We start from the raw sequence: 27,895 nt of genomic DNA, 5'->3' as shown, positions 1-27,895 counted from the left end.
CGTTTATCGGGATTCGAACAGGATCAGATTTTGTCGTTCTCTCAATACTTTGAACTGGACGTAACCCTCTCTATCACTTCCTGGTTTCGGTTTTGCTGCATGAAAGTTGCCCCAACTTGCGTAACTCTTCATTTACAACAGATTCCAACTATTTATCTAGTTGTTGAACAAATCCACGATCATTTAGTAATAAACAGAAAAACGAATCAGTTGAGAATGTCGCGTAAAATTAGTGAAAACGCTGAAGATATTTGTGCCGTGTGCCGGGAATCGATTTTGATATTCGCAGTTGGTCAGTGCGATCATGTAGTTTGTATGAAATGTTCCACGAGAATGAGAGCTCTCTGTAATCAGATGTATTGTCCCATCTGTCGGGCTGATTTACCTGAAGTAAGTTTTTCGTTTTTGGATGTCAAACAATTTTTTGGAGTGACTACTCTAGTCTGCAGACAGAGCATTCCGAAACGAAAGTATATAGTCATATATAGTTCACAGGGGCTCGTATTTGAAGTTTGGGGGTGAACTGTAGCTTAGATCATCCAATATCCAAGGTACTACCTTAGTTCCCTTAACCTATGATTTACATTCTATGGCCTCCACTTATTTGTCCTTAACCTAACCATCATCCTTACCTAATCATTGATGGTAAGCTTTTATAATCGGATGGGCTTATGCTTACATCCGATCGTGAGACTAAACCACAGACAGGTTACTGACTACACACTTAGGCTTAAGGCACACTAGGTTTTATAATGCTGTATAGGGGAAATACACTGTCTAAACTGCCGTGTTACTGACAAACAAAACTTGCACGTGACTATGGACAATTGATTTTTTGTTGGTCTTGATACTTTATTTCTGTTTTTTGTTATTGCAGGTTTGGTATTTACGTGAGATGAAACTGTTCGAGAAAGTGCGAGCAAAACGATACATTTTTGACCCGAAATTGAAAGTTCACTTCGAAGATGCGAAGATTGAAAAAGCGTTTGAAATTTTACTCGAACACAAATGTTCGTTGTGTAAAGATGCGGCACCAGAAAAATCATTTTTGAATCTGAAAACTCATATGAGGAAAGATCATACTTTGTTTTACTGTGATATTTGTGTTCAGCATTTGAAGGTAAAACAATCAATCCTCAATAATCCCCTTCCGACTTAGCATCAGTTTTAGCGTAGTAAATTATTTTCACTTTGTTTTTTTTTCCAGATTTTCAGCTCTGAGCGTAAATGTTACACGCGTCAAAATCTAGCGACCCACAGACGGACTGGTGACCTTGACGATCGATCTCATAAAGGTCACCCGATATGTCAGTTTTGCGATGAACGATATTTAGATAACGATGAATTATTGCGTCATCTTCGTAAAGAACATTATTATTGTCATTTCTGTGATCACGACGGATCGAATCAGTATTACAGGTAAATCATAACTGTGACAACACAAGAAATTATTACAACAAAAATTTTTCAATCATGAAATGGGAAATTCCGTTTATCTTGTTGGAATAGTTTCAAGTTCAAGTATCCAAACTAAAATATCTAGTACCCTTCTGGAAAAAAAAATCTTAGATCTATAGCCAGACTAAAGATTTAAGACCACTTTTGAACTTGAGTCACAACTGGACTGAGGTTTTATTCTGGTCTATTTAAATCGTCCCTTGTGTTGAGGTTTTCTCTATTTGTTACAGCGATTATGATTTACTACAGAGTCATTTCCGTGATCAGCATTTTCTGTGTGAAGAAGGAGATTGCAGTCGAGTTCAGTTCGTCAACGCATTTCAAACAGAGATTGATCTAAAAGCTCATCGCGCCGCTCACCACGCTACTAAACGCTCTCAGGCTCGACAAGAACGCACGTTAGACTTAGAGTTTAATTATAACTCGCGACAACCGAACCGTAGAGATCATAGATATAGAGGAGGAGGAGGTGCAGGAGGTCAGTAGAGTATCCACAATCTCAGAAATTTCAGAGATATCTAGTGATGTTTATTGTTTCAGGTATAAATATCTAGATATTTAAATTTTTTCAGGTGGAATATCTAGAGATGATTATTATTTCAAGGGTAATATCTAGAGATGATTATTGTTTCAGGTGTAATATCTAGAGATGTTTGCTGATTCAGGCGTAACATCTATAGATGTTTATTGTTTCAGGTGTAATATCTAGAGATGATTATTGTTTCAGGCGTAATATCTAGAGATGTTTATTGTTTCAGGTGTAATATCTAGAGATGTTTATTGTTTCAGGTGTAATATCTATAGATTTTTATTGTTTCAGGTGTAATATCTAGAGATGTTTATTGTTTCAGGTGTAATATCTAGAGATGTTTATTGTTTCAGGTGTAATATCTAGAGATGATTACGAGGAAGTGAATGATGGTCGTTATTCTGGACGTAATAAAAGTCGTTATGATCGAGGGAAAAATAGGTACAATTTTAATCGACTCTTCCTCGCAAGACGTCTTAGATTCTGAAGTGATATTTTTAGCTGTTTTACTCTGTCATTATTTTGATATGAATATTTGCTCAATTATTCTAGGAGAGTTGAGGAGAAACGAGCAGAAGTTCCACCGGTACCGCAAGAGATAGCTCCCGATACTAAAAGCACCGAGGATTTCCCCGAGATGACGGGGGCCAATAAGAGTTCGCTATTAACCGACCGTAATAATAAAACCGCATCAATGGCGACAAAGATTAAAATGGAAAACAAAATGTCTACGGGGGCATCCTCGATGAGACATGAGGATTTCCCTGAGCTTCCCGAGGGTAACCCGGCAACAACCTCGCGTAAACCGCCCGCGAATCGTAACATGGTCTGGAGTTTTAATCCATGGAGCGCGACAGAAGAATATCCGGCGTTACAAAGCGATAATAGTAAGAAACCGGGGGAGGCCTTTCGTCAGCCACCGGTCAAGAAGGTTTATCGGACGTTACCCGAGGATCAACCGAAAAAGAAACCGAGTAAACCGAGTTTATCGGCTCTCAGTAATTTATTTGTGAATGATAGTTTACCAAGTTCTGATCAAACATCTAAAAACAACGCTAATAATTATACTAGCAATAAAAAGATTAATATGACGAGCGAGAAGGATTTTCCTTCTCTCGGAGGACGCAGTAGAGAACCACCTCCTCCCCCCGTTACAGCAGACACGCAGAGTTGGACTAAACCTAAGAAAAGTGCTAAATCGAATACGAATGAAAATAATACCGCTTCCCGAAATCAGAATTTCTCTACGCCCGTCGATAATGAGGATGATTTTCCGAGCCTCGGAAATCCGGTCCTAAAACCAGCGACGAAACCAGGTTGGGTTAAAAACGATCGGCCGATTCCGAGATCGAAGAAAACCGCTGAAACGCCGTCTCAAAATATCGACTCTCGAGAACAACAGTCGTCGGCGCCTAAACCGTCGTCGGGTGATCGCGAAATATCCGTCGCCAAGTCTAAAAAATCAACGCAGAATATCGAAAAATTGTATAACGGAAATTCAGAGAATGAAAATCAGGCGAAAACGAAGGCGAAGAAAAACAAGAAAACAAAGTCTTCCAAAAGTGTGAATATCGAGGAGGGAATTACCGAGAACGGGTCTCAAAATAACGGAACTCTCGCTCCGAATCCAGTCGCGTCTGGAGACAACTGGAAAGAGATCTCCTCGGCTGAACCTGATTTACCGAGAAATACTGAATTCGATCCGTTCCCCGAAAATAAAACGATCGAGAAATCAGCGAAGAAAAAGAAGGTCGTCGCTCCTTCATTCGACGACTCGGAATTCCCTGCATTAAACGGCACTACTGCAACGCCATCTATCAAGCCGCTGCCGCCGCCGGGCCTAGTCCAGAAAATAGTGAAAGCTCCTCCAGGTTTGAAGAAGAAGTCCGCGCCGCCCGGTTTCGCGAAATCATCGGCGGTTCGCGCGAAACAGTCGTTCGTTCCTCCGCAGAATTCCACGTATCGGAACCAGCAGCTGATCGCCGATATTCAAACGTGTTTACGATACGACCCCGCGAAATTCGACCGTTTCAAAATTCTCTCCGGTCAGTTCCGTCAGAACGTTATCGACGCTAGTGAATATTATACGAGTTGTTGCGAACTCGTCGGTAACGAGGAATTCTCGGTGGTTTTTACCGAGTTACTCGTATTGTTACCGGATATCGTCAAGCAGCAGGATTTACTCGTCGCTTACATGGAAACACAACGCAAAGAACCGACGTCTTTAGATATCAAAGTTTGCTCGACGTGTCAACAGATTCTACTCGAGAAAGATTTATCGATTCATCAATCGGAGCATGACAATCAATTTCCAGCGTTAGGATTGTAGTAAATTACCCGAGAATTTCATATGATGTATATAGTAAACTGCACGATTGTCTCAGATTATCGCAGGTAACGGACTCTGATTCCCTTGGATAATTGCTTGGCCCAAACTGCTTGCTACGGAGCTGATTGCCTTGGATCATCCCAGGTCACAGACTTTGATTGCCGCGGATGGTTGCATGACCCAGAGGCTGAGTCAATTGCCCTGCCCTTAGATAATCCTGCGTTCCACATTACAAAAACATTAAAAATTCTAATCTAATCTAATTCTCCCAACTGCCAACGCAATTCGTTTTCTGCCTCAGAGAAAATTAACATTGGCTCCTTTAGATCTGAAGGCCAAGCAAGGGTGCAGTCTACTGTAGCTGTTTAGATTTAAGCCTCTAATTATCCTGGGAAAACAGTAATCTGTAGCTTTGCTTTTTATAATCTCTTTTGTATGTGTTAAGGGAGTGAGTCAGTAAATCTGTTTTATATACAAATGGTTTTTGGTGAATTATTTTTGGCATAAATGTAAAGCATGTTGTTAATTTAATGCTTTTTAGCTATGGGATATGTTTCATAAAAGATGAATGACCCTTTATAGATATTTTACTGTTCAGTTGATTGATAACTTGTACTGGTATAAAGAATGAATAGGTGTCTAAAACGTAAAAATGTAAATTGCTTCTTGCTGCAAATGAGCTACAGATGTATTTAAACTCACTGGGTGTTGGTTAAGTAAATATATTGGACAGTTCTTTCGGGGAACCGATTGTAAATTGATGAATATTGCGGTGTCTGATTGGGAAGGTCACTTATTATCTAGGTTCATTTGTGTAAAAGCCATTGAAATTAATTTTGTTTAATTTTAGCGACTCTTGTTATGTTTTCATCAATGAAGAGAATAATTTAAAACTGAATCAATTGTGTTTATTTTGCATTTTCATTATTCCTGAGGAATTGAGGAAATACTGAAGAGAAAAACGACGGCTGTTCAACAACTTGAAGACACAGGGACAATAGTCACAATTGATAGTGAATGAATAAAACCAGTATTAATGATCAACCACGTGTTTGAAAGAGGCGACGACACAAGAATTCTCCCTGGGGCTGGTTGCGCAGTCATGGCCAAGTCCAAAAGTGGACTTAGATCTTAAGTCTGGTCTTAATTTGTTAGATTTGCCACAGAACTAATTTGGTCTTCGACCGGTCTTCGGTCTAAGCCGTGAATATGCAACCGGTCCCGGAGCCAGTTCGAGATTTCACTAATCGGAAATTAACTAATTAAACTCTGAGTCAAATTCAACTGACAACATGGAACTTGGTCCCGAATATAATTTAGCTGGAGCCGAATTTAGACAGGTATTAAGATAAAATCCCACTATTTACAGAATTTGAAAACCAGAATTTATTTATTCAATCAAAAATATATAAAAGACACGACGTTTCGATCTCACCCTAGAGATCATCGTCAGGTGATGATCTCTAGGGTGAGATCGAAACGTCGTGTCTTTTATATATCTTTGATTGAATAAATAAATTCTGGTTTTTAAATTCTTTTAATCTGTTAATAGTGGGATTTTATCTTATTATCCGTTCACCACGTTTGAGTGTGGTTATCGTTCTAATAGACAGGTATGTTCTGTGTCAGAGATATAGGCCTAATCCTGTTTGGCTTAATAGTTTCGGTCCAATTAATTAGAACTGTTGAATTATTTCACGCGCATGCGAAATCCCGCATGAGCGTGAAATAATTCAACAGTTAGAAAGTACGATGTACTGGGCTAGTATTAGTAAGGTGGAAGGAGTTGAGTGAAGAATGAGTTCATTATAAAACGATCGCTTTGATACACAATGCAGAACGTTAAATGTGTGGTAGTTGGTGACGGGTACGTATTCTATATGTCGCACCAATAATTGAAAAACCATTATGCTAAAACGTCATAATAAACGTTATGCTGTGTTTACAACAGGGTATCGAGTTGTTTTGAAGATGTCAATGGTGCAACAATATTTTATTTGGATGCACCTTAAATTCGTTGGTAAAGCACTTGAGATTTTCTGTGTAGGCCACATCCAACCAGTGAATCTCTGCTCTAGTGCCGAGATGAAAATCGAGAGAATATTTCCTTCGATTGAAATACAAAAGCTAACAATTAGATCATTTAGGCCTATATTCTTTCTTCATCAATAAGCGATCAGGGGTAGATCCAGCCTACCACTAGTATCGAGTGGTACTCTTGTACGTTTGTTGAAGAGCCCCTATTTTTCGAGCTCGTGATTTTGACTTGTACTAACATGAATGTTTCATTCCTGGCAAATATTCTGGAAGTAACAAAAATGGTCAATTCTAATAATCGAAAATTATAGTTAACTCCTATGCTTTTGTGAATATATATTTCCTTCCATAGTTTGTGGGTAAATGGAGGATAGAATTTATGCCCCAAATGTGCTTAAAATTGATCTCAGAGCCTTGAAAGTTCAGCAGTACTCAGAAACCTATCCGCCCTGGGGTGGTGAAACATCTGGATCTATCCATGGACCGAGGATAACCTCAGTGGCATTATATTATCTACAGACCAATTACTCAAATATGAGCTCTCATAGCCACCAGAATTTCGATTTTTTTTTACACTGTGCCATTTTTCTAAAATTAATTGATTCTTTTTTCAGTGCTGTTGGTAAAACGTGTTTATTAATCAGTTACACGACAAATGCATTCCCTGGTGAATATATACCTACAGTGTAAGTCATCCGAAAAAAAGAACCACCATTCTCAAATCATCTGAGATTTTCGCATCGCTTGATTTTGAAATTTTGAATACTTTTCAGATTCGACAACTATTGTGCGAATGTAATGGTCGATGGTAAACCTATCAATTTATGTTTATGGGATACGGCCGGACAAGAAGATTACGACAGACTGCGCCCCCTATCTTACCCTCAAACAGTAAGTTTAGCTCTGATACCTTTCAGTGGAAAACGACCGAGTAACCGTGCGTTTTAATTGAAAAAACCCACTGCGAATTTACAGTTCCTTTCAAGAGATTTGAGATGGAAAAGATTGCCGTGATCTAGTCATATTTGAGAACGAACTGGCCAAGTCTACTACAGGCTAATTGTGTACATGTATTAGTTTAAGACAATTTTTGTTTTGAGCTCAAGATTTCTTTCTTATCCACAATTTCAGGATGTCTTCCTTATTTGTTTTTCATTGATAAGTCCAGCATCATTCGAAAATGTCAGAGCCAAAGTGAGTAGTGAAATTAACCCTTAGGAAACTTCCATTCATTACAACGTTATTGAAGTTCGTTTTCTATTGGCAACGAAAGATCTGGAAACGGAATTTTTTGGTCCCTTAAGTTGATAACGGTTTTAAAATCAAACATCAGAATTATTTATGTTTTTCAGTGGGTTCCTGAAATCAGTCTACATTGTCCGAATACACCGATCATTTTAGTCGCTACGAAACTTGATTTACTCAATGATAGCGATACAATTGCTAGATTAAAAGAGAAGCACGTGACTCCGATATCAAATGAACAAGGACTCCAAATGGCCGAAGAAATTCACGCGGTAAAATATCTTGAATGCTCAGCTCTGACGCAAGAAGGCTTGAAAATGGTTTTTGACGAAGCTGCTCGTGCGGCGGTTGCACCTAAGAGAAATCGCGCCAAACGCAGCAAGGCATGTCAGATTCTATAATACCGTCGACGCGTTTTAGTGTCGTTTCTATTCTCTGCACGAATGATATCATCACGAATAAATAAAGCCTGGCGAATTTTTCAAAACAATAGGGAGAAAACGTATAGACTATTCTTTAGTGAAGCTATTCGCGCTGCTCTGTAAAGGAACTTTAAGTTCAGCTGAATTAGTTGCTGTTTTTCAATGTCCGATCTTGTTTTATGTTTACATCAATAAAGAACATATTTCAAATTTGTTTCATTAATCATGAATTGAAATGAGGAGTTGGAGAAGTACTGAAGAGAATACATGGTATATATTTTTTTTATTTTTTTTATACATACACTGTATAGCAATTTGACACGACGCAAGAAACCCTCGTGAAACCTGAAAATCACAGTATGATAGTATTGAGGACTGAATTCACAGGCAAAATTGAATTTTCTTAAGCGTGGATAAATCGTCGACATAACAGTTTCGGTGGGGATACGCCCATAATACCTCCGTCCAAAATCCCACACCCAGAATCCCTCCACCCAGAATACCCTCATATGTGTCCAAAACACCAAAGGTGGTTTGGTTAGGAAGGTTATTCAGATCTGTTCAGTTGATCAATAAATTAATTAGTTAATTAATGCTATTTTCAATTTTAAGTGACTCTGTTTTTTTGTTCTATGTTTTCATGAATAAAGCAAATACATTTCAGATTTGTTTCATTATTCATGAATTGCAATGATTAATTATGACGATGTACTGAAGAGAATAAACGGTATATAGCAACTTGAAAAAGACTTAGACACAAGAAACCGGAAAACTACAGTAAATAATTGAAGTCTGAATTTATAGACAGGCATAAGAATAATTTTAATTGTATGCAAAATATTTTAGAAAAATCACAAAATTCTCTTACAATAAAATGTGTAATTAATATGATAGATTAGAAATCATAAAAAAATTGTTCTTTTGATTTAAGAATATATTTCTATCACAGAGAGATTTATCACAAAAAAACACATACAAAATGTAATACAAACATTTCAGAGGTAAAAATTATAATTTGTAGAAAATTATGAATTTTATAATATATACATAATGTTGAGCTAGGTGAAACAGTGTTAGCAGAGCCTGATAATAATACACTAGATCCTATCAATATTTAGTTGAATATCCATGGTTCAACAGTTATAGTCAAACTTGGTCAAGTCGTCATCAGATTACTTTTGAGTCTGTATTTGTATTTCCCAATTCAATTTCATTTTGAAAAGTATATCATTTGGAGTCTTCAACTTCACGATCGTCCCAATACGACCAGGCCCGTGCCGAGGGGGCTTCGGAGGTAGCGAACGAACCCCCTAAAATTTTCAAAGTGCCCTTCAAAGTCAGTGTAAAAAATGAATCAATGGTAGATCACAATATCCGTGATAAAACGATACGAGTAAAATCCCACAATAAAAGAATTAGATGATAAAATGTTTATTAAAACATATAAGAAATATTTCGGGTGGTTACTACCACCCTTCTTCAGTCTTCATTTTAGACTGTAGAAGGGTGGTAGTAACCACCCGAAATATTTCTTATATGTTTTAATAAACATTTTATCATCTAATTCTTTTATTGTGGGATTTTACTCGTATCAGTGTAAAAAAACTTGGCTCAAGATTTTTCAAAATTTGGAAACAATCTTTTTTTTGAAAATGATTAGTAATCCATTCTCAAATGATCTTATTCAGGTAGCCGGGTACTTCATATTTAAGATCTGACCTTTTTCAATTAGAAAGTGCCCCTTTTTGTGTTGAAAAATTGCCCTCGTTCTTGAAACTGAACTGCCCCTTACGACCCGGGTCTGTTCGATTCAAGCAAGTTTCACTGTACCGAGTCAAACTTACAACCTGTATTCTAATTTTGATTAAATATATTTGAAGGCATTATTTGATTATTGTCTATTATTTTGTAGTTTAAATACAATTTCCAACACAAATTCACCATTAAAACAAAACGATTTCGATTACATCCGAAGTGAATCTGAACCATCTTTATCAGAATCAGAACTAACCTTATAAAACCTTATCTACACCAAGACATAATAATCTATAACGACAGATGATGATTACCAGTCGGATTACCAGTCTCTATTCAGTGGTTTTCTTTGCATTCAATGTGTCAGTGAGGTATTCATCCCAAGCTTTCTTCATGCGATCGCGTAATACATTACTTTCAGCCCAGGTACCTAAAATATTCACAGAAATATCCATACAGACTAAGGGGAGCTCGAATTCGGGTTAACGATCAAATTTCAAATCAAAATATTTGGAAATCAGTTCAGGGTTTTTTTCAGTTTCAAACTCACTCAATTCATCTCGTTTCATTCTATAATTATCTATTTGTGGAACTCTGCGGTCGAATACTGATTGAGTATGAGCTCGTTTCGTTGAGCTCAGTTTATTATCGAACGTGTGACCGGTAAAATGATCCATCCTCAGAGCGTTTCCCATCACTTCATACAGAGGATGAATTTCTGGTTTAATTGACTTCGGTTGCAGCCGATTCGCGATCACCCGACGTCGAATTCTCTCTTGTTGTTCTATTAATTTCAAGGATCGATCGACGGACTGCGTATCGGTCAACAGCCGCTGGCATTCCGTCGTTCCGAAGGTGTGCTGTATATTCGCCGGTAGATCGATGGCGAATTCTCGAGTCTCTGTGGGTTTTTCGGGATTTTTCGTCTCGATCTCGGGGAAATGTTTCTTATAAGACGTTGAATACATATTCGAATCGAAGTTATTTTTCTCGTCGCTGAAAATAGAATTCTCTCTTTCGTTGAAATCGTTACCGGGTCTCAACACGTCTCCTATCAACGCGTATTTATGCGTTTGAGGTTTCGTTGCGTATTTATCTCGGTTGTAGTTACTCTTCTGTCCACCAGGGCGCACTCCGAGGATATTGATATCGTGCGTGTGTTTGATGTCGGACTCTGTGAACCACTGCGGTTGTTTTTTTGTCCCGCCTGATGACGAGGCCGGGGTCTCATTCGACTGTATCAGCCCCGGGTTGTATTTTGTATTTTTCTCGAGGAATTGCAGATCATTTTCAATGTCGTTTAAAACCCTTTTCTGTTTCGTAATTTGCTCTTTATTAAACTTCACGATACTTGAATCTGAAATAAACAACAAATTAATCAGTTTAGGGTGACAGATCTTCATACACGTGAAACAATTGTGTAGGTGGTACCTAGGATACTGTAATTAAACTTAGTCTGCTGGAACCTGTCTATCGTACCTGGTATTTTTGCTTGAAGAACCGGTGGTAAGTTGCGGACCCTGTATTGTCTCGGTTGTTCCTGATAAGAGTTTGGATCGATCTCTCGTAATTTCTGTTGCTCGGCGTCACTCAATATTTCCAAGTTCGAACCGAACAGCGTATGTTTCGGTTTGGCTTCGGTTGGCTTTACACAAAAATCCGCCCAATTACGATGTTTCGGTTTATCTGCGATATCAACTGTCGCCATCATGTATTCTCTGAATCAATCTGAAAAATTAAAACCAAATAGGTAGAATAAGTTACGTAAATATAAGCGATGTTCCACGTTGCCATATTCGTCCATGATACGAAATGGATAAAGGACTTGAAAAATTGAAAGTCAAGAATGACAAGATTATAGAACTCAAATCAAATTGATTTGAGTTCATTATAGAAGAAGAAAGGAAGGAAATAAGTATTATGAATTGAAAATTAAAATACACACTGACACTGACAGTTAATCAAAAATTTCAACCGAATTATCTGGGATGCACTCCATTAACATGACAACACCAAAAACATCGAAAACATTTTAAAAAAAAATATCAAATACTAACACTAGCAGATAATTACGTTTAAATCGCTATTTCTTTAATTTAGTTGATTTGTATTTGTATACTTTCTCGAGTTGTTTGTAGTGTATAAACGAGGGGTTAGGTGGCAGGCTAGTCACAAGAGGTTACAGCGCCGTGACAGGTGCGCGGCGGCGTTAAAAATACTAGCTGCCACGACGTTGGTCAGTTGAATTGTTAGAACATTATTTTCAAAACATTTTAGTCGGTCCTTTTTGGTATTTTGTATTGTATTTCTAGTAGACAGTAAGTCTAGATCTCCTCTGCATTTTTTGGAAAACTAACACATCTAATTGTTAAAACTATTAGCTGCCACGTCGGTTATACCGAAAGCACCCAAAACGTTTCTTTCGAATGAAAACCAACTACATACAATCACCATAGATTTTATTTACAGAAAGGAATGATTTTCACTGTTATCACTTTCGTTGACAAAGAGTTAGTCGCATAAACCAACTATCGAAGCCGGCGTAATAAATAATAAGTTTGAATTGAGCTATAAATAGATCTTCGCTGGGGGTATTTCTGCCATCTTGTATCACACCCTCTATTTATAGTAGGGGCACAAACCGTATATAAACTGAGCGAGTCGTTGTCGTCTAGAGTAAGACGGTGAATGTCAACCTGATTATAATTTCAAACACGAATTCATACAATGCAGGCGATAAAGTGTGTCGTAGTCGGAGATGGGTACGTGTTGTTCACAGATAGATACAAACTTCCTGCTCTTGTTTATTTATCAAAAAGGCGGAAGAAGCCCTAAATTTTTCAGGGTTTTTACCATGATTTTCACTTTCAGGCTGACATTTTTGTTATTTTTTTCCTAAGCGTCTCACCGACTGGTAGAAACCTAACTCCGATCACACAGGCGCGGTCGGTGGGAGTATTGCAGATATGGTGGAGCGAGTCCTGATCAAGTTTTTTTTTAGTATTAACGGCTGCTGACACCACCGATAGTCACACTAGCGCCACATATAGCCTGAGCGTAGGGCTGGAAACGACTGCGTTTTGGTTTCCCCAATGGTTACAAACTTAACCTAACCATATCCTTCTAATTACATGACTAGCACTGGTCAGGTGGGAAGGTGACTCAAACCCCAAACTATAGTTAAAGTGTGGAAGGGCTGCCTGTCCTGGTCTGAACAACTCCTACGATAAATGTAAATGGAGAAATTTTAGATTTTCTTTTTTATATGTATTATTTTTCAGTGCTGTTGGTAAAACGTGTTTATTAATCAGTTACACGACAAATGCATTCCCTGGTGAATATATACCTACAGTGTAAGTCATCCGAAAAAAAGAACCACCATTCTCAAATCATCTGAGATTGTCACATCGCTTGATTTTACAATTTTGAATATTTTTCAGATTTGACAACTATTCTGCGAATGTAATGGTCGATGGTAAACCTATCAATTTAGGTTTATGGGATACGGCCGGACAAGAAGATTACGACAGGCTGCGCCCCCTATCTTACCCTCAAACAGTAAGTAGACCCCGAGGAAATTACTTTCTAGTACCCTGAGACTAAAACTAAAAAATACTGGCAGTATTATACTCAGTAAACTTTTTAATGAATCATAACAGATGATTTAAATTGTCGGTTCTAGGAAGCAATGACTGAACGCCAGATCACCTCGTTATGAAACACTCATTATCACCTTGGCTATTATTAATGGTTTACTGGAAAAAGTACGGTTACTAATTCAACCACTAAAAAAAATCATTAATACGTACTTCTCTTATATAGAGTTTTGGAACAAAAATTGTTTTATCTGGGTTTATATTGGGTTTATGAAATGAATTTGTGTTCACTGACCTTGCTGCATATGGACATTCGGTATATAAGACGGTGATTTTGTTTTGAGCTGCAAAGTTTTTTCTCCACAATTTCAGGATGTCTTCCTTATTTGTTTTTCGTTAATAAGTCCAGCATCATTCGAGAATGTTCGAGCAAAGGTGAGTAGCGACGGCTCGCTTAAGCGCCTCTATATATATATATTCTATGATTGGCAGTGCTTTTATATATGTCATAAGACTTTCAAAAACCGCCCTTTCAATATAGCAAACATGAAACCATTTTAATTTTTTTCCAGTGGTTCCCGGAGGTGAGTCATCATTGTCCGAACACACCAATCATTTTAGTTGGTACGAAACTTGATTTACGTGAGGATAAGGAAACAAATGATAAATTAAAAGAGAAGCGCCTCGCTCCAATCACGTATCCACAAGGACTTTCAATGGCTAAAGAAGTTCACGCGGTAAAATATCTGGAATGTTCAGCTCTGACGCAGAAAGGCTTGAAAATGGTTTTTGACGAAGCTATTCGCGCGGTTCTTGTTCCACCCCAGAAAAAACCCAACAGAAAGAAATGTCAGATTCTATAATACCAATGCGATAGTGTCATTTCTATTCTCTGCACGATTAATTATTATTATTATTATTATTATTATTATTATTATTACTAATGGATAAAGACTGTGGAAATTTTTCACAAATAGGGATCAAACTTAACGCAGTTTTAAACAAGCTTCGCTGATATAGGTATTACGTGTAACATTGAATTTAATATTGAATATTTTGCGAATTCATTGAAAACTCTATTTTATCGTCTTCACGTTTTTTTTTTTCGAGCATTGAAAATATTTTGTGTAATTATTCTGAATGAAATACAACTGTTTATAACTGGATTCAGGTATTCAGTGATATCACCTGTATTTGGGGTAATATGTCGTATATTGTTTTGTTATCAATTCAGTCGTCAAACAAATGAAAAAAAAATTGTTATATGATTTTCTTATTTTCACTAGTTGATAATGAAATACATGAATGTTGAAATGTCAAGAGAGTATTAGTAAAAATTCGGCTGATCATGTTTGAATTTACGACTGATTTTTGCAGTGGCAATAATTCATTTTAATTAGTCATTTTCTACACACTGATTCCAGTTATAATCAGGGTTAATAGACCTCTATTCTTCACTTGGAAGAGGTCACTTGTCCTGTTTGGGTGTGACCCCTGTGAGCGTAGAAAAATAAGTACTAACTGTGCCTCAAAAACAATAGCAATTGCCTCGCGAAACACGTCAGAATATTGCGCAACAAAAGTTGGAATATTTTTGATTAATAGAATGTATGATGTTATTTTGTTGCTGAAAAATTTGGTGCTCAAACTGTTTTTAAAGTCAATCTGATCACAGGGCGCCAGCCAGCCTCATGTGATGTTGATATTGAAGTGGCCATATTTGGTGATCAGCACCTGTAAGTCGTCAGAAAAATTTAGAAAAGCGTTTATTCTTCAAAAACAGTCGTGTAATGATGATTATTATGTTTTAATTTTTTTGTAAACTGGCTCTGAATCAAGGAGTCTTTAAAATGCATGCGTCGAATTAGTAAATTCATCGTGATGAATTCTGGGTAATTGTAACTGCTCACTGAAATGATTACAACAAATGTCTGTATATATATATAACTTTATTATATTTGTATTATTATAAATCATAATGATATTATTTGCTGCCCGTATTTCAGAGCTTGTCATCACGAACTAATGTGAACTGATTCATATTTCATCTTGTGTTGGGGTTGTGCTACATTGTAAGATGAGAAGCTGAATTTGGGAATATTTGTGCGGATAAAAGTTATGTTTGAAATTTGAAGGGTCGAATTTCAATTGTTCGACTCATTTGTCAAACCAATTAGTGATGAAAATGAGCCCAGTAATACAGGCTTATCAAATACCATGGTCGTGTACAATTCTTAGTGTACGCATTCGGCCATCATTAAATTCATCACTTGTAAATATATAAATGGATATAAATATTGATGATAAAAGCTTGAATCAGGTTATGATATATAACTGTTAATTCAATCCACGCCTCACTCTATACACAACGAGCTGATCTCTCTCAAAAACGAAAACAATTTTGATCTTCGAAATCAATTTTCTATATGCTATAAAATATTAAACGTTGAGTGATTGAGTCAATTTTTGTACTTAAAAGAGTAACTCGTATATAATGTAATGATGGAAGTAATTAGTAAAATCTGAGTCAAACTGTTTATACAATTAACCAAGTGAAGACTGTATAATATCGGGACCCAGTTAGGCAAAATGATGCAGCACTGGGCATCAACGAGTCTCATTTGAGTCTCGCTGGGTTTATCCGAGTCTTACTGGGTCTCGACTGCATGGTGGTATTGTATGTATTTTTGGGTTACAACGTAGCAGATATTGAAATGAGAATGGCATGCACAATATACTAAAGACTTGTGTAGAAAGTTTAGCGAGGAGGGAGTGTGTCTAAGCGGATTTATGGTTGATTGAGGAGGGGAGTCAGTAGTCTTGGAAGGAGTCTGTGGTCTAGACAGGTCACTTATAGTTTAGTTCTGTTTATATATATAATCGAGGATTATATAATTAGTCTATATATCATTTTGAGAGAGATTGAAATTATTTATTTTAGGTTTCGACGATTTCTTTGTTCTCGCGGACAGTGCTCTACAGGTGAACTCGACAACCACCCACCCACCCACCTACATAATATTAATAGTCCACAAATTATATCAAACTTTGTGAGTGCGGTATGTGATATTTTCATAGAGGGTGAAACGTGAATTTCTGAGGCCCACCAATGGGCCGTTTACTTTTTTCTTTCAGCTGAGACCTGAGCTCTTTTAGAACAGGGCATTGACGTACATCATCTTTTAACTTTGATAATGACGAGAAGATATTTTTTCTAGCTAAGACATCTGTAACTACTCTGGCCGGAGAGTTATTAAAATGCTGATGTATTTTTTGCCATTGTTCATTTCTGTTCTAAAGTCTAAATTCTGTACAAACAATTGTTTATTTTGTTGTGAAGGCAATTTGAAACCAGTCTCCTGTCTGATGTTATTGTTGTTACAAAGATTTTATCCTATGAAATGAATGATCAGATCACCCGGATTGTGTGATCACCCTGAATCGAGTTCATGCACACAATGAATGAGAATCTGCTGTGATCCGTCGAAAAAATGATGTAATAAAATTTTGTCAATTCGCTGCCTAGAAAGCTGTGTTCGTCGTTCGATTGTTCTACTTAGTGATCAGAACTGGTTTCTTGGAATACATAACAGGATTGTCTCTTATTTAGAAGGTCACATCCTAAAGTTAAGACGAGAAGATACACAATATCTGTGTGTAATGATTATGAGAGAAATCCCAACGAAGCCAAGATTGAAAAATTCTAGATCAGAATGATTATATTTGAGGAGTGACGTTTCGGCTAACAACTGTTGGCCATCATCAGGCATACTGAATCATCAGTACGCCTGATTTTCAATCTTGGCTTCGTTATTGTGGGGTTTCTCTCGACATCCTAAAGTCTCCAAATTGTTGGTCAAGTGAAGTTAAATATATAATATACCCCTGTCCGGTTGTAGCCATGACGTGTCCTAAAGTGGGCTGAGATCGTTAATGATTGGACTTGGTGATCTTGAATCTAAGCCATAGCATAGTATTAATTAAGGTTTATGCAAAAGTAAGCACATTTAGTGCGGAATCAGTTGTGAATTGCACTCTATTGTAACGACTAGTTTCAATGACCCTCTGTGATTTAATTCTTATCTTTTAACCAAAATCAAAATATATCTCAAATCATATTGAGAATCAATTCGATTTAGAAAATGGCCCCAACGTTTTAATCAATTGAGAGAATGATTTCATGAAAGCGGAATTGACGATTGCTATAATATTAGCCCGCCACAGTTAAATTAGCGATCTCGATTGTCTAGTGCTGCCCCTATGTATAACGATAGCGGGAAAAATGCGAACTAACATAATACTCGCTTGCCAGACACGTTGAATAGCCGTAGTGGGCAAACTATTTACCGATTAAAATTCTCCGACTTTTAAAATAGCACCGAAACTACCCAACTGCCAAATTTTTCCATGATATAGGCATATTTATTTTGAAAAAGGCGAATTTGTATCCGGGTATTTGTAATTTTATTATGGAGAGGGCGACGGTTATTTTTTTTTGCAAAAATGAGCGCATTGGGCAAGTGACACTTTTCAGCACTTAATATCATTTTTGCATAAAGTACTCCTTAACGAGGTTTTTCCAAATAGTAGCAATTAATAGACTTGCCACAAACCCTGCATGACTAAGGAACTGGCCTCTAGGCCTCAACTGTGGGTTAAGGGGTGTTTCCAGTGTACTGCAGTGCAAGCAAACCACGTTCCTCAGTCCGAATATCCGACTGCTACTGGTGAGAGTTAGTGAATAATGAAGTCTATTGCATCGTCTCAACTGTTTATATTTTATTGCCTCAATTAGGCCTATCAATACATACAACAACTTTTACAAATACTTGATACATCACTCATCATCCACTGCAAACGAGCAGTCTCCGGGATATACTGCTATCAGCAACTTCTTCAGAATATACCGCTATTGGTAGCTTCTTCAGTGTGCTGCTATCAACAGCTTCTTCAGAATGTACTGCCATTGGTAGCTTCTTCCTCAGAATATACCACTATCGGTAGCTTCTTCAGAATGTTCTGCCATTGGTAGCTTCTTCAGAAGAATATACCACTATCAGTAGCTTCTTCAGAGTGTACTGCCATTGGTAGCTTCTTCCTCAGAATATACCACTATCGGTAGCTTCTTCAGAATGTACTGCCATTGGTAGCTTCTTCAGAAGAATATACCACTATCGGTAGCTTCTTCAGAATGACCCGCTATTGGTAGCTTCTCCAGGGGAAACTCCCAGTTCAAATCACTTTTAATATAGGTTCATTTTTACAGCTGTTCATTCTACAATGTGACAGTTGAATAACTCTTCCTCTTTGAGTTTCAAATTGCAATGAAATTGAAGCATTTTTTATGAGTGAATAGAAAATTTGTCCTTATATGAAAGCATAATTTTTATAAAGCCTTGGATGTTACAAATATCAGAGTGGAATCATTTTATACAAACGAAGCAAGTGAGATAGAGGGAGAGACTGGGATAGAGAGAGAGAGAGGGTTTTGTCAGACTAAGGGCGGGATGATATGGCGCCTTCTATTTGATGTGGATTTATACATATATTAAAAATATGATTATGACACACTGATGATGATTTACTGATCTAGTTTTATATATATATCAATAATAATTGTAACACACATGAACAACTGTTTTACATGTTTGGAATGCATACATGAATAGATACCATATTTATGAATTATTCGAGCCCAGTGTTATACCCTATATACAAACAAAGAATCACTGAAATTCAACTACGGTAGAATTCTAGTCTTTCTTTGATGCGGGTGGCCCTTCTTTTTACGGTCTATTAACCTTTTTTTGTAGTTTTTAACCTATGTACATTATATTTTACACATTTATACATAATCCTTAATATATCGTTTGTTTCTACCAATGAAGATACGTATTCTATGTTTGACAATATAGTAGTGTATATAGTGTGTAGTCGGTCAGGCAAGTGGACACTGTCAACAGTTACTGTGAAATGTTGGAGCGATGAGCATTGACAACAAGGAATTCATTGCGTGAAAATCATCATTTGCTCCAATCAAATGAGTGAAGGCATTAATCAGCTGGCTGAACCCTGCACCCCCTCAAACAAGCAGCTGATTGTTCAAGGGGGTGTAGTACAATCAGCTGCTTGAACCCCTCACTGAAGCCCCACCCCTTCAAACAATCACGCTTCCATTGGTGAAGACTAGACAACCTGATTTTCAATGCATAGTGATAAATGTATGGAAATCTCTCTCTCTCGAGAGAGAGCAGAGAGGAGACCTGCTGGTGAACTCTTGATGATCGGTTTCTGTATAAGGGGGTTCAGGGTGCAGACAGTTAACTAGTTGACTGGTATCCCTTAACATTAAAACTATTTAAAACAGTAGCTCAGTGACTGACATCAATACAACCTGTACAACTTTACCCCTCTCTAATTATAAATACTTTCAAACTGACAATAAACCATTTCAATACAACACGCACGTAACAATGATGTTCACTACTTGTCATCAACTCTATTATTCATTACTAATGCCCCATGCGACTAATGTTAACCTGAATAACTTAAATCTAAAACTCGAGATGTGGGAAAAGAAATTTGCAACGATAAAAATTTCAATCGAAATGAACTCACAATTGGAGAATGCGCAGGCTATAAATTAAGGGTGTAACAAAATGTGCAAAATTTCTGGAAATGTTCTTTGGAAAAAGGCAAAAATCAGCATTACAAATCCCTGTATATAATTACTATATACACATATAACTTTTAATATTTACCAGAAAAACAAACGATTATTTGTTGCGATATTTATATTATATTCCTATTGACAACCAGCTATTTACGGTTTATTTCCAATTATTTTCAACCTAACATCAATTATCAATAATAGTCACAATCTGCTCTAAATGTGTTAAATACTGCAAAAACTTGCACATGGTATATTCATCACGTTCAACTGATATCAATTACTGAGTGAAGAGTAGACCACGGTTATCTCATGACGCTGGTTTTAGATATTGATTTAGCCTTTAATCTGGATGTGGTTCCAGGGTTTTTGTAAGCGGTTTTGCTTCATAGTTAGTTAGTTCATTGGTGATGTTTAACTTATAACCAAGAAGGAGGAACCAGATCCTGACTCGCATGCTTCTAGCACAGATTAAGAATCAGCTCGTCTTACTGAATTTGTTTGTTTTCTTCCCTCAGTCAATAAATGATACCAGACAAACAGTGATACGAGAATTGATCTTCTCTCTCTTAAAACAATGAAGCCAAATGATATAATGAAACATAGATCATCTCATTGACATACATCTATCTCATTGACATATGTCTATCTCATATGAATCAATCATCAACCGATTTCAACCGCCAAAGCTTTTAATACTCGTAATTACCGACTGACTCTGAGTTGCTCAAAGGAAGCCCTTGTTACATCCCTTTTTACTAGTTACAGGGTCCACCACTGACACGTTTCAAAAATCGGCTTAATTCATATAATCATTTGTTCGATACTAGTTTGTTAAGTTAAGAATTGACGAGGGTTTATGTGTTTGGTATGGTTTGAATCTCACGTTGAAAATTGAGCTTTAATAAAACTGATGTTTGTTCGGGTATCAAACACGAGTGCAGTCAATGAGAATAATCAGTCACACAGTTTCTCTCTACTGTGACTAGTTCATTTAACTATTGATCGTTTCAGTAAGTCGGTGGTTGGTATTCCGGTGCTGGCCCCTTATCGCCGGTGAATGGAGGTGCTTGGTACGGGTCGACGTTCTCCGGACCGCCGGGGTAAGATGAATACGGAGCCTGCGATTGATTCGATTCGAAGCTCGGTGCGAACGCGGCCGCTGAACCTTGACGATATCTCATCACAGCCAGAACCGTCAAACCAGCCTTAAATACAACATACACACAAAATACAGCAACTACAGCGTTAACAGGGACCAGGGTTCCCACGGGTTGGCCAATATCATTTTCCATACCTAGATTATAAATGTTCCAGGCCACTAAATTATACATCGCCAACCGAGGGGAATTTTACCTGTTACCCCCAGAAACAGGCAACGTAGGTCATCAAGGAGAAAGCAAATGATATAGAATCTGTGTGGCTAAATCTAATCTGGCCTTTCATGTGACTGCTCACTGCTCACTGCTCCTTCACCCATTCATATCAAATGTTTTTGAACAGACAGAACAACATGTAAAATGACAGTCGTTTGCAACACGGAAAAGCCAGTCTTTACGGTTTTAGTTACCAACCATGAATAATTAGTGTGAACAGGGAAGTAGGATCCCCTCCCTGGTGAAAACAAGCCAGCATTATTATAATTTAGTCTAGATATGAAAAAGGCAAGTCCTGTCCATCAATACACATAAAGTCTAGGTCGAACTTGCACACTTTTCATAACGCACTAATTACAATGTCTGATTTTTCCAGTTTTTTTTTGTGTAAAATTCCCTGATTTTCTTTCTAGATTTTTCTGATCCTCTGAATGTTTCCTGGTCAGTGGCCAGCCTGACCAGGCTCCACAACTAAGTGCAACTGTTATTCGACTTACCCATGTTCCGATTGAAAAGAAGGAAAATGCAATTGCAGCTTGAGCATTGCTATTTCCCTTATTAGTTGCTAATACCATCGCTTCTAGAGTATTTGACCATCGGTTTGTTAAATAACAGAACCCAACAAACCACAGGAATGTCCACAGACCTTAAATAAAAACAGCACACGGTCAGATATATGCGGGGGGCGGGAGTGAATTGAGTAACCTATCTTTACTGTTATGGAGTTTAAACTTTAGTAATCTTGGGTGGTCTAGGGGGTCGGGACCCTGCCTTCCAATTGAGGTTGCCCTTGTTGCTAAGACAGACTAGAGCGTAATACTGTCACTTAACCTGTCTTGACATGGCAATAGTTTACACTTATCAAGAGATTTGGGCCGTAAGATTGTCTGGATACTAACCGGAGAATGCAAGATCTGCGATCACTGCGTACTTCCTGTGCTGTACGCTGCTGATATTATCGAATAAACCGTCGACGACGAGGAACCCTAAACAGGCGAGGAACGCGATAACTCCGATACCGGTTCCATAGTTACACGCATCAGAATCGCCATTATACAAACAAATAGCTTCACTCCAACAACCAGCTCGGATACATCCGAATACTACGATTGCAAATAACTGAAATACAAAACACCACCTTCGTCAACTGTTGCTGCTGCTGGAACTGATTCAGTCCCAGTAAACCAAGCTTACAATAATACTGCACCAGTGAACAGGGGAGTAGCAACCAAATAATTATTGGTCTGACATGGCATAGCCAGCAGTCCCGAGCACCGAAGGTCCTCCCCCAAGAACATTTTGAAATCTCAAGGGGTTCTTTGGGCATCTGAGGCCCATTTTCCAGCATTGACTAATGACAAAATAAGACTAGACTGCTGCCACGCGCGGTCGATCGTTTGTTTATGTCTGGAGTCAATGAAAAGGATGGCTCCGACAATATCCAAATCATAGATACATAAGTGAGATCAGTTAGGTTCGAATCCCTAGAAAACAACAACCTTCACCTTGCTCACGCGCATTCGATTGCCAGATGCGATATATGATGAAATGCCGCGATCAGGCAATGCGAAAATAATTTCTGGCCCCGATGCAGTTCACGGGACTGTGCCCGTCGAGAAAAATCGAATCCTAACCTAACCCCCCTCCAAATTTTTCAATGCAAATTTATCAAATTTGCATCTGCTTTGTTCAAATTAGAACAAATTAGAAGAACCACCTTGGTAATTATTGGTCCGTCACATGTCGGACCAACCGCACCGGTAGCTACGCCGCTGGTGAACCAGGTTTAAGCTGACTGCAAGGCATAGGCCTAAATCAATTTAACAATTTGCCCTGCCCTTGATATCCTCATTAAAAGGCTGCCAGTAATATCATTCTCATCTAAGATACACTTCCTTCACACACTTTAAACGTCGACATTCTACTTATGGTTATACACAGACACTGACAGTGCAAAAAAATCAATAAATTCATCATGGACGAAGTGAGTGTGGCGAGAGAGAAAAGGGAATTTACTCACCCAACTAACGATTCTTAATATCACTTGAGGCTTCCGAATAAAAGCCATCGGATCAAACGGAGCTCCGGCTTTACCGGCACCGAACGCGCCACCCTCCACAGAACCCACACCTCCAGCAGCATCCATTTTAAAACAAGCCAAAAATGTCTACCAACCCGAGAAACGATTACAGCTTACTGTACGGTTTATTGAACATGCTACTGGAGGTCCGGATACCTTAACAGTACAGCTAGAAATACTGCTACTACCCGACAATATAAAATTATAACTGGCTGTAACTATTTGGCTGAATTAATGAACGTTGTTGAATACAGAGAGCTGTCAGATACATTCACTAGAATTTTTCAAATGAACTCTAAGGTGTGGTCTTATTTTAGAAATTGACAAAAAACATAATTCTTTTATTAATTCACCGTCCTAGAGTCTTCGCCGGTTCGTTTATTAGGATTCTAGGAATAGGGTTATAAATGACTGGTGTGAGCTGTCCTGGTAAGTAGCGGAACCTCTCGTGACTGCACAACACATAGAACTGTCAACTCCTTTCATCTATCGCTTCCTGATTGGCTGGCTATTGAATTGTATGGAGCGCAATCAGGGACAAATTAATTGATTCCATTTTTAAAACTGATGCCGTATTTGGCTGTTTTATTCTTAATCTTTCGTAAGAATTATGGAGTGGCCGTCGAGGAAAACTCATTGATCTATGTCAATGACATTGAAGGATTTGCGATAATTTAAATTATGTAATTAATAGCTTATTGCGATCCATGTTTACTTTGCTCTTGCTTGGCAGGTGCCTCTGGAGCCAGAAAATGGGTATCTCAAAATAAGATTTTGACTGTAATATTATCAATAAGTTGATGGTGACAGTATACGGAAGATTTGATTTGCTCATTGATATTTCTTTATCAAGAATGAAATGCTGAAACTTCGATTACCAACCACTGTATTAATGTTCCTTCAAACAATCAAGATTAAAACCCACATACGAAAATTTAGATTTTATCAACAAATAAACAAATAAAACGCTTTATTTGTTTGAACTCTCACAAGAGCCATGAGAGTTTGAAATGATGTGTCTTTTGATTTTAAATTTTGATTAATAAAATTTCTTTAAATATTTTAAATTTTGTATGGGTTTAAACTAATTATTTATTCTCTAGGAGTATCCAGTCAATTTCTGGAAACAAATAAAAGATTTTTTTTTCACAAATTGAAATTTGTAATTTTTATTTGTAACTTATAAATTGATTTCATCAAAGAACTGCCGAACTCGTACCAACAGGGAAGAAATTTACAGTTTTATCTTGGATTCGAAAATGGAATTTTTCACTGGAGGACTTTATTCCAGTAGTACTGCATAGTCCAGTCTTTATCATAATCTGAAAACAAAAATGGAAGAAAATGAATAAATATCACGTCCAAGGTCAGTTCAAATAAATCTGAATCAACAGATCACTTACCAGTCCATGAACTTCTTTGCATCGACCGCTTTTTAGCTTTTCGACATCCAGAATTGTGTTCGCTCGGTAGGAGAGAGATGTTTGTAGGCGATCCCAGTCGGAATCGAGATTCCGTTCGGAATCTGAAGTCGACTGCGTCATCCAAATAATACTGTTCCATCGATCGTCCATGGTTACTAATGACCGTACGTATGAAGTCAAATTGATTACATCGATATCTGAATATCCGATTGAGATCAGCGAAGTCAAATCATCGAAAATGAGCACGGTGCGGCGGCCATCTTTAAATGCGTTTGCAACAGACGATTTAACAAAAAAGTAAAAATCCTTGATGTTCGCGATGCACGATTTTTTAATTATCAGATCGGAAATCTCTCGTAAACCGTTGATGAATATGAATTTCCCATCGTCGTGCGATTGTTTTAGGTTCAGCCCAAGTTTAGCGACTACATTGTTGTAATGCGCGAATGACTGCACCGTGGAAACGAGACAAACGTCACACTCCGGCGTCGAACCACGAAGGAAATACGCGAGAAAATGCGCCACAAGACAACAGCTATCAGCGTCTTTAACTAGAATTTCCTCACCGAATCCATCACCATTCTGTGGCTGCCACTTTAAAATGTTATTTAGATCTGCAAACATCTTTTAATAAAACAGTCTCTACCCTCTGTACACACTGTCACTGACACACACAGTCACAGACAGTTTGAAAGGAACTGTCTATTTGACCAATTGATGCACAAGTACGAAGCAGTAGGCACTGAGCAGACTCGTGCGTGTAAAAAATAAGGTGGTTCACTTCAAAAATCAAAGACAGTAATTAGCACGTATTCCTTAAAATGGACACTTAATTACAGCTTTGCCGACCGGTATAGAATTGTTGTCAATTCAAGTCAATTTAGTACTGTATTGAGCCGGCAATCGTCTTTCGTTCATAAGTCATTCGCTATAAGTCACCGGTTTACTATTACTACTCCCTTGCCAGAGTATGTCCAGAATCCCTCTCCCTCTGGAGTCTCCCGGCTCTCCCTCTTCCTCTGCTCTCCTCTCCTGGCTCTCCCTCTCCCTCCCTCTCCCTCTCCTCCCCAGTGGCGTTGGAAGTGCAGCGACTGCAGCGAGCCGCGGCGGGCCATTATTTACCGAATTTTGAATACCACGGGCACGTTTTTGAAGAACTTGAATTAAGTAAATTCGCCGCGCAATTTTTAGAACCTGGGCCAAAATCGGCATTTGGCCGCGGCAATGAAAAATTGCTTCCAACGTCCCTCTGCTCCCTCTCCGGCTCTCCCTCGTCTCCCTCTCTTGGTTCTCCCTCCCATGCGCCGGTCGATAATTGGAAAAAAATGATCCCAGCACAGCTGCGCGGCCGACACGACTCGTACAGTATGTTTAGTTCTGATGGTGAAGTATTCAAAAGCGATCGTTCAGTTATCTGATTGCACTCAGTCACTGAGCACATATCTGAAATCTGCTGCGGCGTGTTTGAACTTTGCCGAAATACCGAATTCACTTGAAATTCTCAGTTAGATACACCGATTAGTGAATTTACTGACGGGACATTTTCACCGCTATTAATAAGAAGTTCACGCTCGCAGCGCGTTCTAAAGCACTGGCGAATTCATCGTTCGCGGTTTTTATGTTATTCTGTTTCCCGTTAGGACTAATATTATCTGTGTACGAATATTTGTGTGGCCATAGGCGACGGTGCAAAAAACATCTAAAGTCCAGCCGGGAGAAACTTCCCTTCTAAAACGAATGATTATGCTATTATTATGTCTTGATCGGCGAATTCGGTGATTTGGTGATTTGGCGTGGTTCAAACACCGTTTTTAGGGGTAACATAATTCTATCATGTCAATTCTATTATAAGCCCTTTCGAATTCGACCGCGATATTCGAGAAGTTCGAAATGGTCAGAGGTCTGGTCAGTGATGGCCAATTCGTAAATTTTCAATTGCGAATATTTTCCAGTTCCACCCCCAACGCAGCACCGGTATATCGTTTTCACATTCGAGAAGTTTGAATTGGTCAGTGTAGTGGTCAGTGGTCAATTTATGAATTTTCAATGGCGAATCCCTTCTAGTTTCACACCATAACGCGGTATATCTTTCTCATATTCGAAGTATGGATTGGTCAGTGCTGGCCAGTGATGGTCAGTTTATGAATTTTCAATGATGAATCCTTGGTAGTTTGAAACAAACATGACTTGAAAAATTTCCGATATTCGAAGTCAAACATTCAGACCTGGGGATATCTCAATCGGTCAATTTCTGACCATCATGGTGTCACCATTGTGGTCTAGCTCATAGGAAACATAGATAACCGACGAAGGCCCATGGAGCACAAGTCATATTCATGCCCTTACTGGGAAAGGCAGTCTCTCAATGGACGAAACCAAATCGGAAAGGGAAATCAATATGGAAAGGCCACACGCACTGGTCTTTCTACGAAGCCTGCGCGTTAAACCTTTAGCATCTTGTATGAAATCACCATACTTCATGAAGTAATAAGCATCGTTTAACACTTGAAACACCCATTAACATCAGTTGAAACTGTCCGATCAAACATCATACCGCGATCCCCGCAAAAAGGGGTAGATCAGCAAACCGGAGTTTTCATTGGCCTATCTAGATTGCCCCGCCGGTTCGATAGTCGACCGAGCAAACCTGGGAAAACTCTTGCAACTTACACGTGGAACCAGCGGTTCACAAAAAAAGAATACAGTAAACCTGCCCAATTGACACACATCTGTGCAGGAATCGATGTGCAGGAGTTTATTTTTACACGATCAGCAATTTTCAATCTCAATATCTGGCGAACGATTTGCGCATTCAACGTCATTTCTACGAATGATTTTACAGGTCGCGGAACGCACGCTGGTAAGCACTATCATTACATTTATCTTATCCATGTTTAAGTGAAAGTTCGCCTGACATGTTAAACAAGGATCAGATATCAAGAAATATTAATATCAATTAACACTCAACAGTTAT

At 38.2% G+C, this 27,895-nt stretch overlaps 6 protein-coding genes across 7 annotated transcripts; 3 read left to right on the top strand and 3 right to left on the bottom strand.

Moving 5' to 3' along the window:
* Window positions 1-92: 92 nt before the first annotated feature.
* Window positions 93-7,036, top strand: LOC141904772 (E3 ubiquitin-protein ligase ZNF598-like). Its single transcript, XM_074793422.1, has 7 exons — window positions 93-390; window positions 878-1,120; window positions 1,208-1,419; window positions 1,689-1,936; window positions 2,341-2,428; window positions 2,540-5,656; window positions 6,968-7,036. The coding sequence occupies exons 1-6, from the start codon at window positions 100-102 to the stop codon at window positions 4,314-4,316; spliced, it is 2,859 nt and encodes a 952-aa protein (XP_074649523.1). The 5' UTR covers window positions 93-99; the 3' UTR covers window positions 4,317-5,656; window positions 6,968-7,036.
* On the top strand, window positions 6,149-7,999 carry LOC141903417 (ras-related C3 botulinum toxin substrate 1-like). Its single transcript, XM_074791530.1, has 4 exons — window positions 6,149-6,183; window positions 6,968-7,039; window positions 7,127-7,244; window positions 7,706-7,999. The coding sequence occupies exons 1-4, from the start codon at window positions 6,149-6,151 to the stop codon at window positions 7,997-7,999; spliced, it is 519 nt and encodes a 172-aa protein (XP_074647631.1).
* A 942-nt stretch (window positions 8,000-8,941) lies between these two features.
* On the bottom strand, window positions 8,942-11,927 carry LOC141903848 (uncharacterized). 2 transcript variants are annotated; one of them, XR_012619099.1, is made up of 5 exons: window positions 11,849-11,927; window positions 11,255-11,503; window positions 10,326-11,132; window positions 10,032-10,205; window positions 8,942-9,330 (listed from the first exon to the last, which is right to left on the bottom strand). XR_012619099.1 is itself a non-coding variant. In XM_074792188.1 (4 exons), the coding sequence occupies exons 2-4, from the start codon at window positions 11,484-11,486 to the stop codon at window positions 10,108-10,110; spliced, it is 1,137 nt and encodes a 378-aa protein (XP_074648289.1). In that variant the 5' UTR covers window positions 11,487-11,503; window positions 11,849-11,927; the 3' UTR covers window positions 9,583-10,107. The 2 variants fall into 2 exon arrangements, 1 of the variants encoding a protein (XP_074648289.1); XM_074792188.1 differs by lacking the exon at window positions 8,942-9,330 and having other exon boundaries at window positions 9,583-10,205.
* Window positions 11,928-12,370: 443 nt separating this feature from the next.
* On the top strand, window positions 12,371-16,892 carry LOC141904718 (ras-related C3 botulinum toxin substrate 1). The gene is made up of 5 exons (XM_074793359.1): window positions 12,371-12,537; window positions 13,057-13,128; window positions 13,216-13,333; window positions 13,744-13,806; window positions 13,944-16,892. The coding sequence occupies exons 1-5, from the start codon at window positions 12,503-12,505 to the stop codon at window positions 14,232-14,234; spliced, it is 579 nt and encodes a 192-aa protein (XP_074649460.1). The 5' UTR covers window positions 12,371-12,502; the 3' UTR covers window positions 14,235-16,892.
* Window positions 16,893-18,134: 1,242 nt separating this feature from the next.
* LOC141903599 (synaptogyrin-3-like) lies at window positions 18,135-23,608 on the bottom strand. Its single transcript, XM_074791787.1, has 4 exons — window positions 23,438-23,608; window positions 22,317-22,536; window positions 21,915-22,063; window positions 18,135-21,249 (listed from the first exon to the last, which is right to left on the bottom strand). The coding sequence occupies exons 1-4, from the start codon at window positions 23,561-23,563 to the stop codon at window positions 21,052-21,054; spliced, it is 693 nt and encodes a 230-aa protein (XP_074647888.1). The 5' UTR covers window positions 23,564-23,608; the 3' UTR covers window positions 18,135-21,051.
* Window positions 23,609-24,677: 1,069 nt separating this feature from the next.
* On the bottom strand, window positions 24,678-25,960 carry LOC141904051 (elongator complex protein 6-like). Its single transcript, XM_074792501.1, has 2 exons — window positions 24,901-25,960; window positions 24,678-24,819 (listed from the first exon to the last, which is right to left on the bottom strand). Exons 1-2 carry the CDS (start codon window positions 25,543-25,545, stop codon window positions 24,694-24,696), a joined length of 771 nt encoding a protein of 256 aa, XP_074648602.1. The 5' UTR covers window positions 25,546-25,960; the 3' UTR covers window positions 24,678-24,693.
* Between the last annotated feature and the right edge of the window lie 1,935 nt (window positions 25,961-27,895).

The sequence above is a fragment of the Tubulanus polymorphus genome, chromosome 4 (genome assembly GCF_964204645.1).
Source record: "Tubulanus polymorphus chromosome 4, tnTubPoly1.2, whole genome shotgun sequence".
NCBI classification, from domain to species: domain Eukaryota; kingdom Metazoa; phylum Nemertea; class Palaeonemertea; order Tubulaniformes; family Tubulanidae; genus Tubulanus; species Tubulanus polymorphus.
The sequence above is the reverse complement of the archived record's forward strand: the minus strand, read 5'-3'. Positions and strand labels throughout refer to the sequence as shown.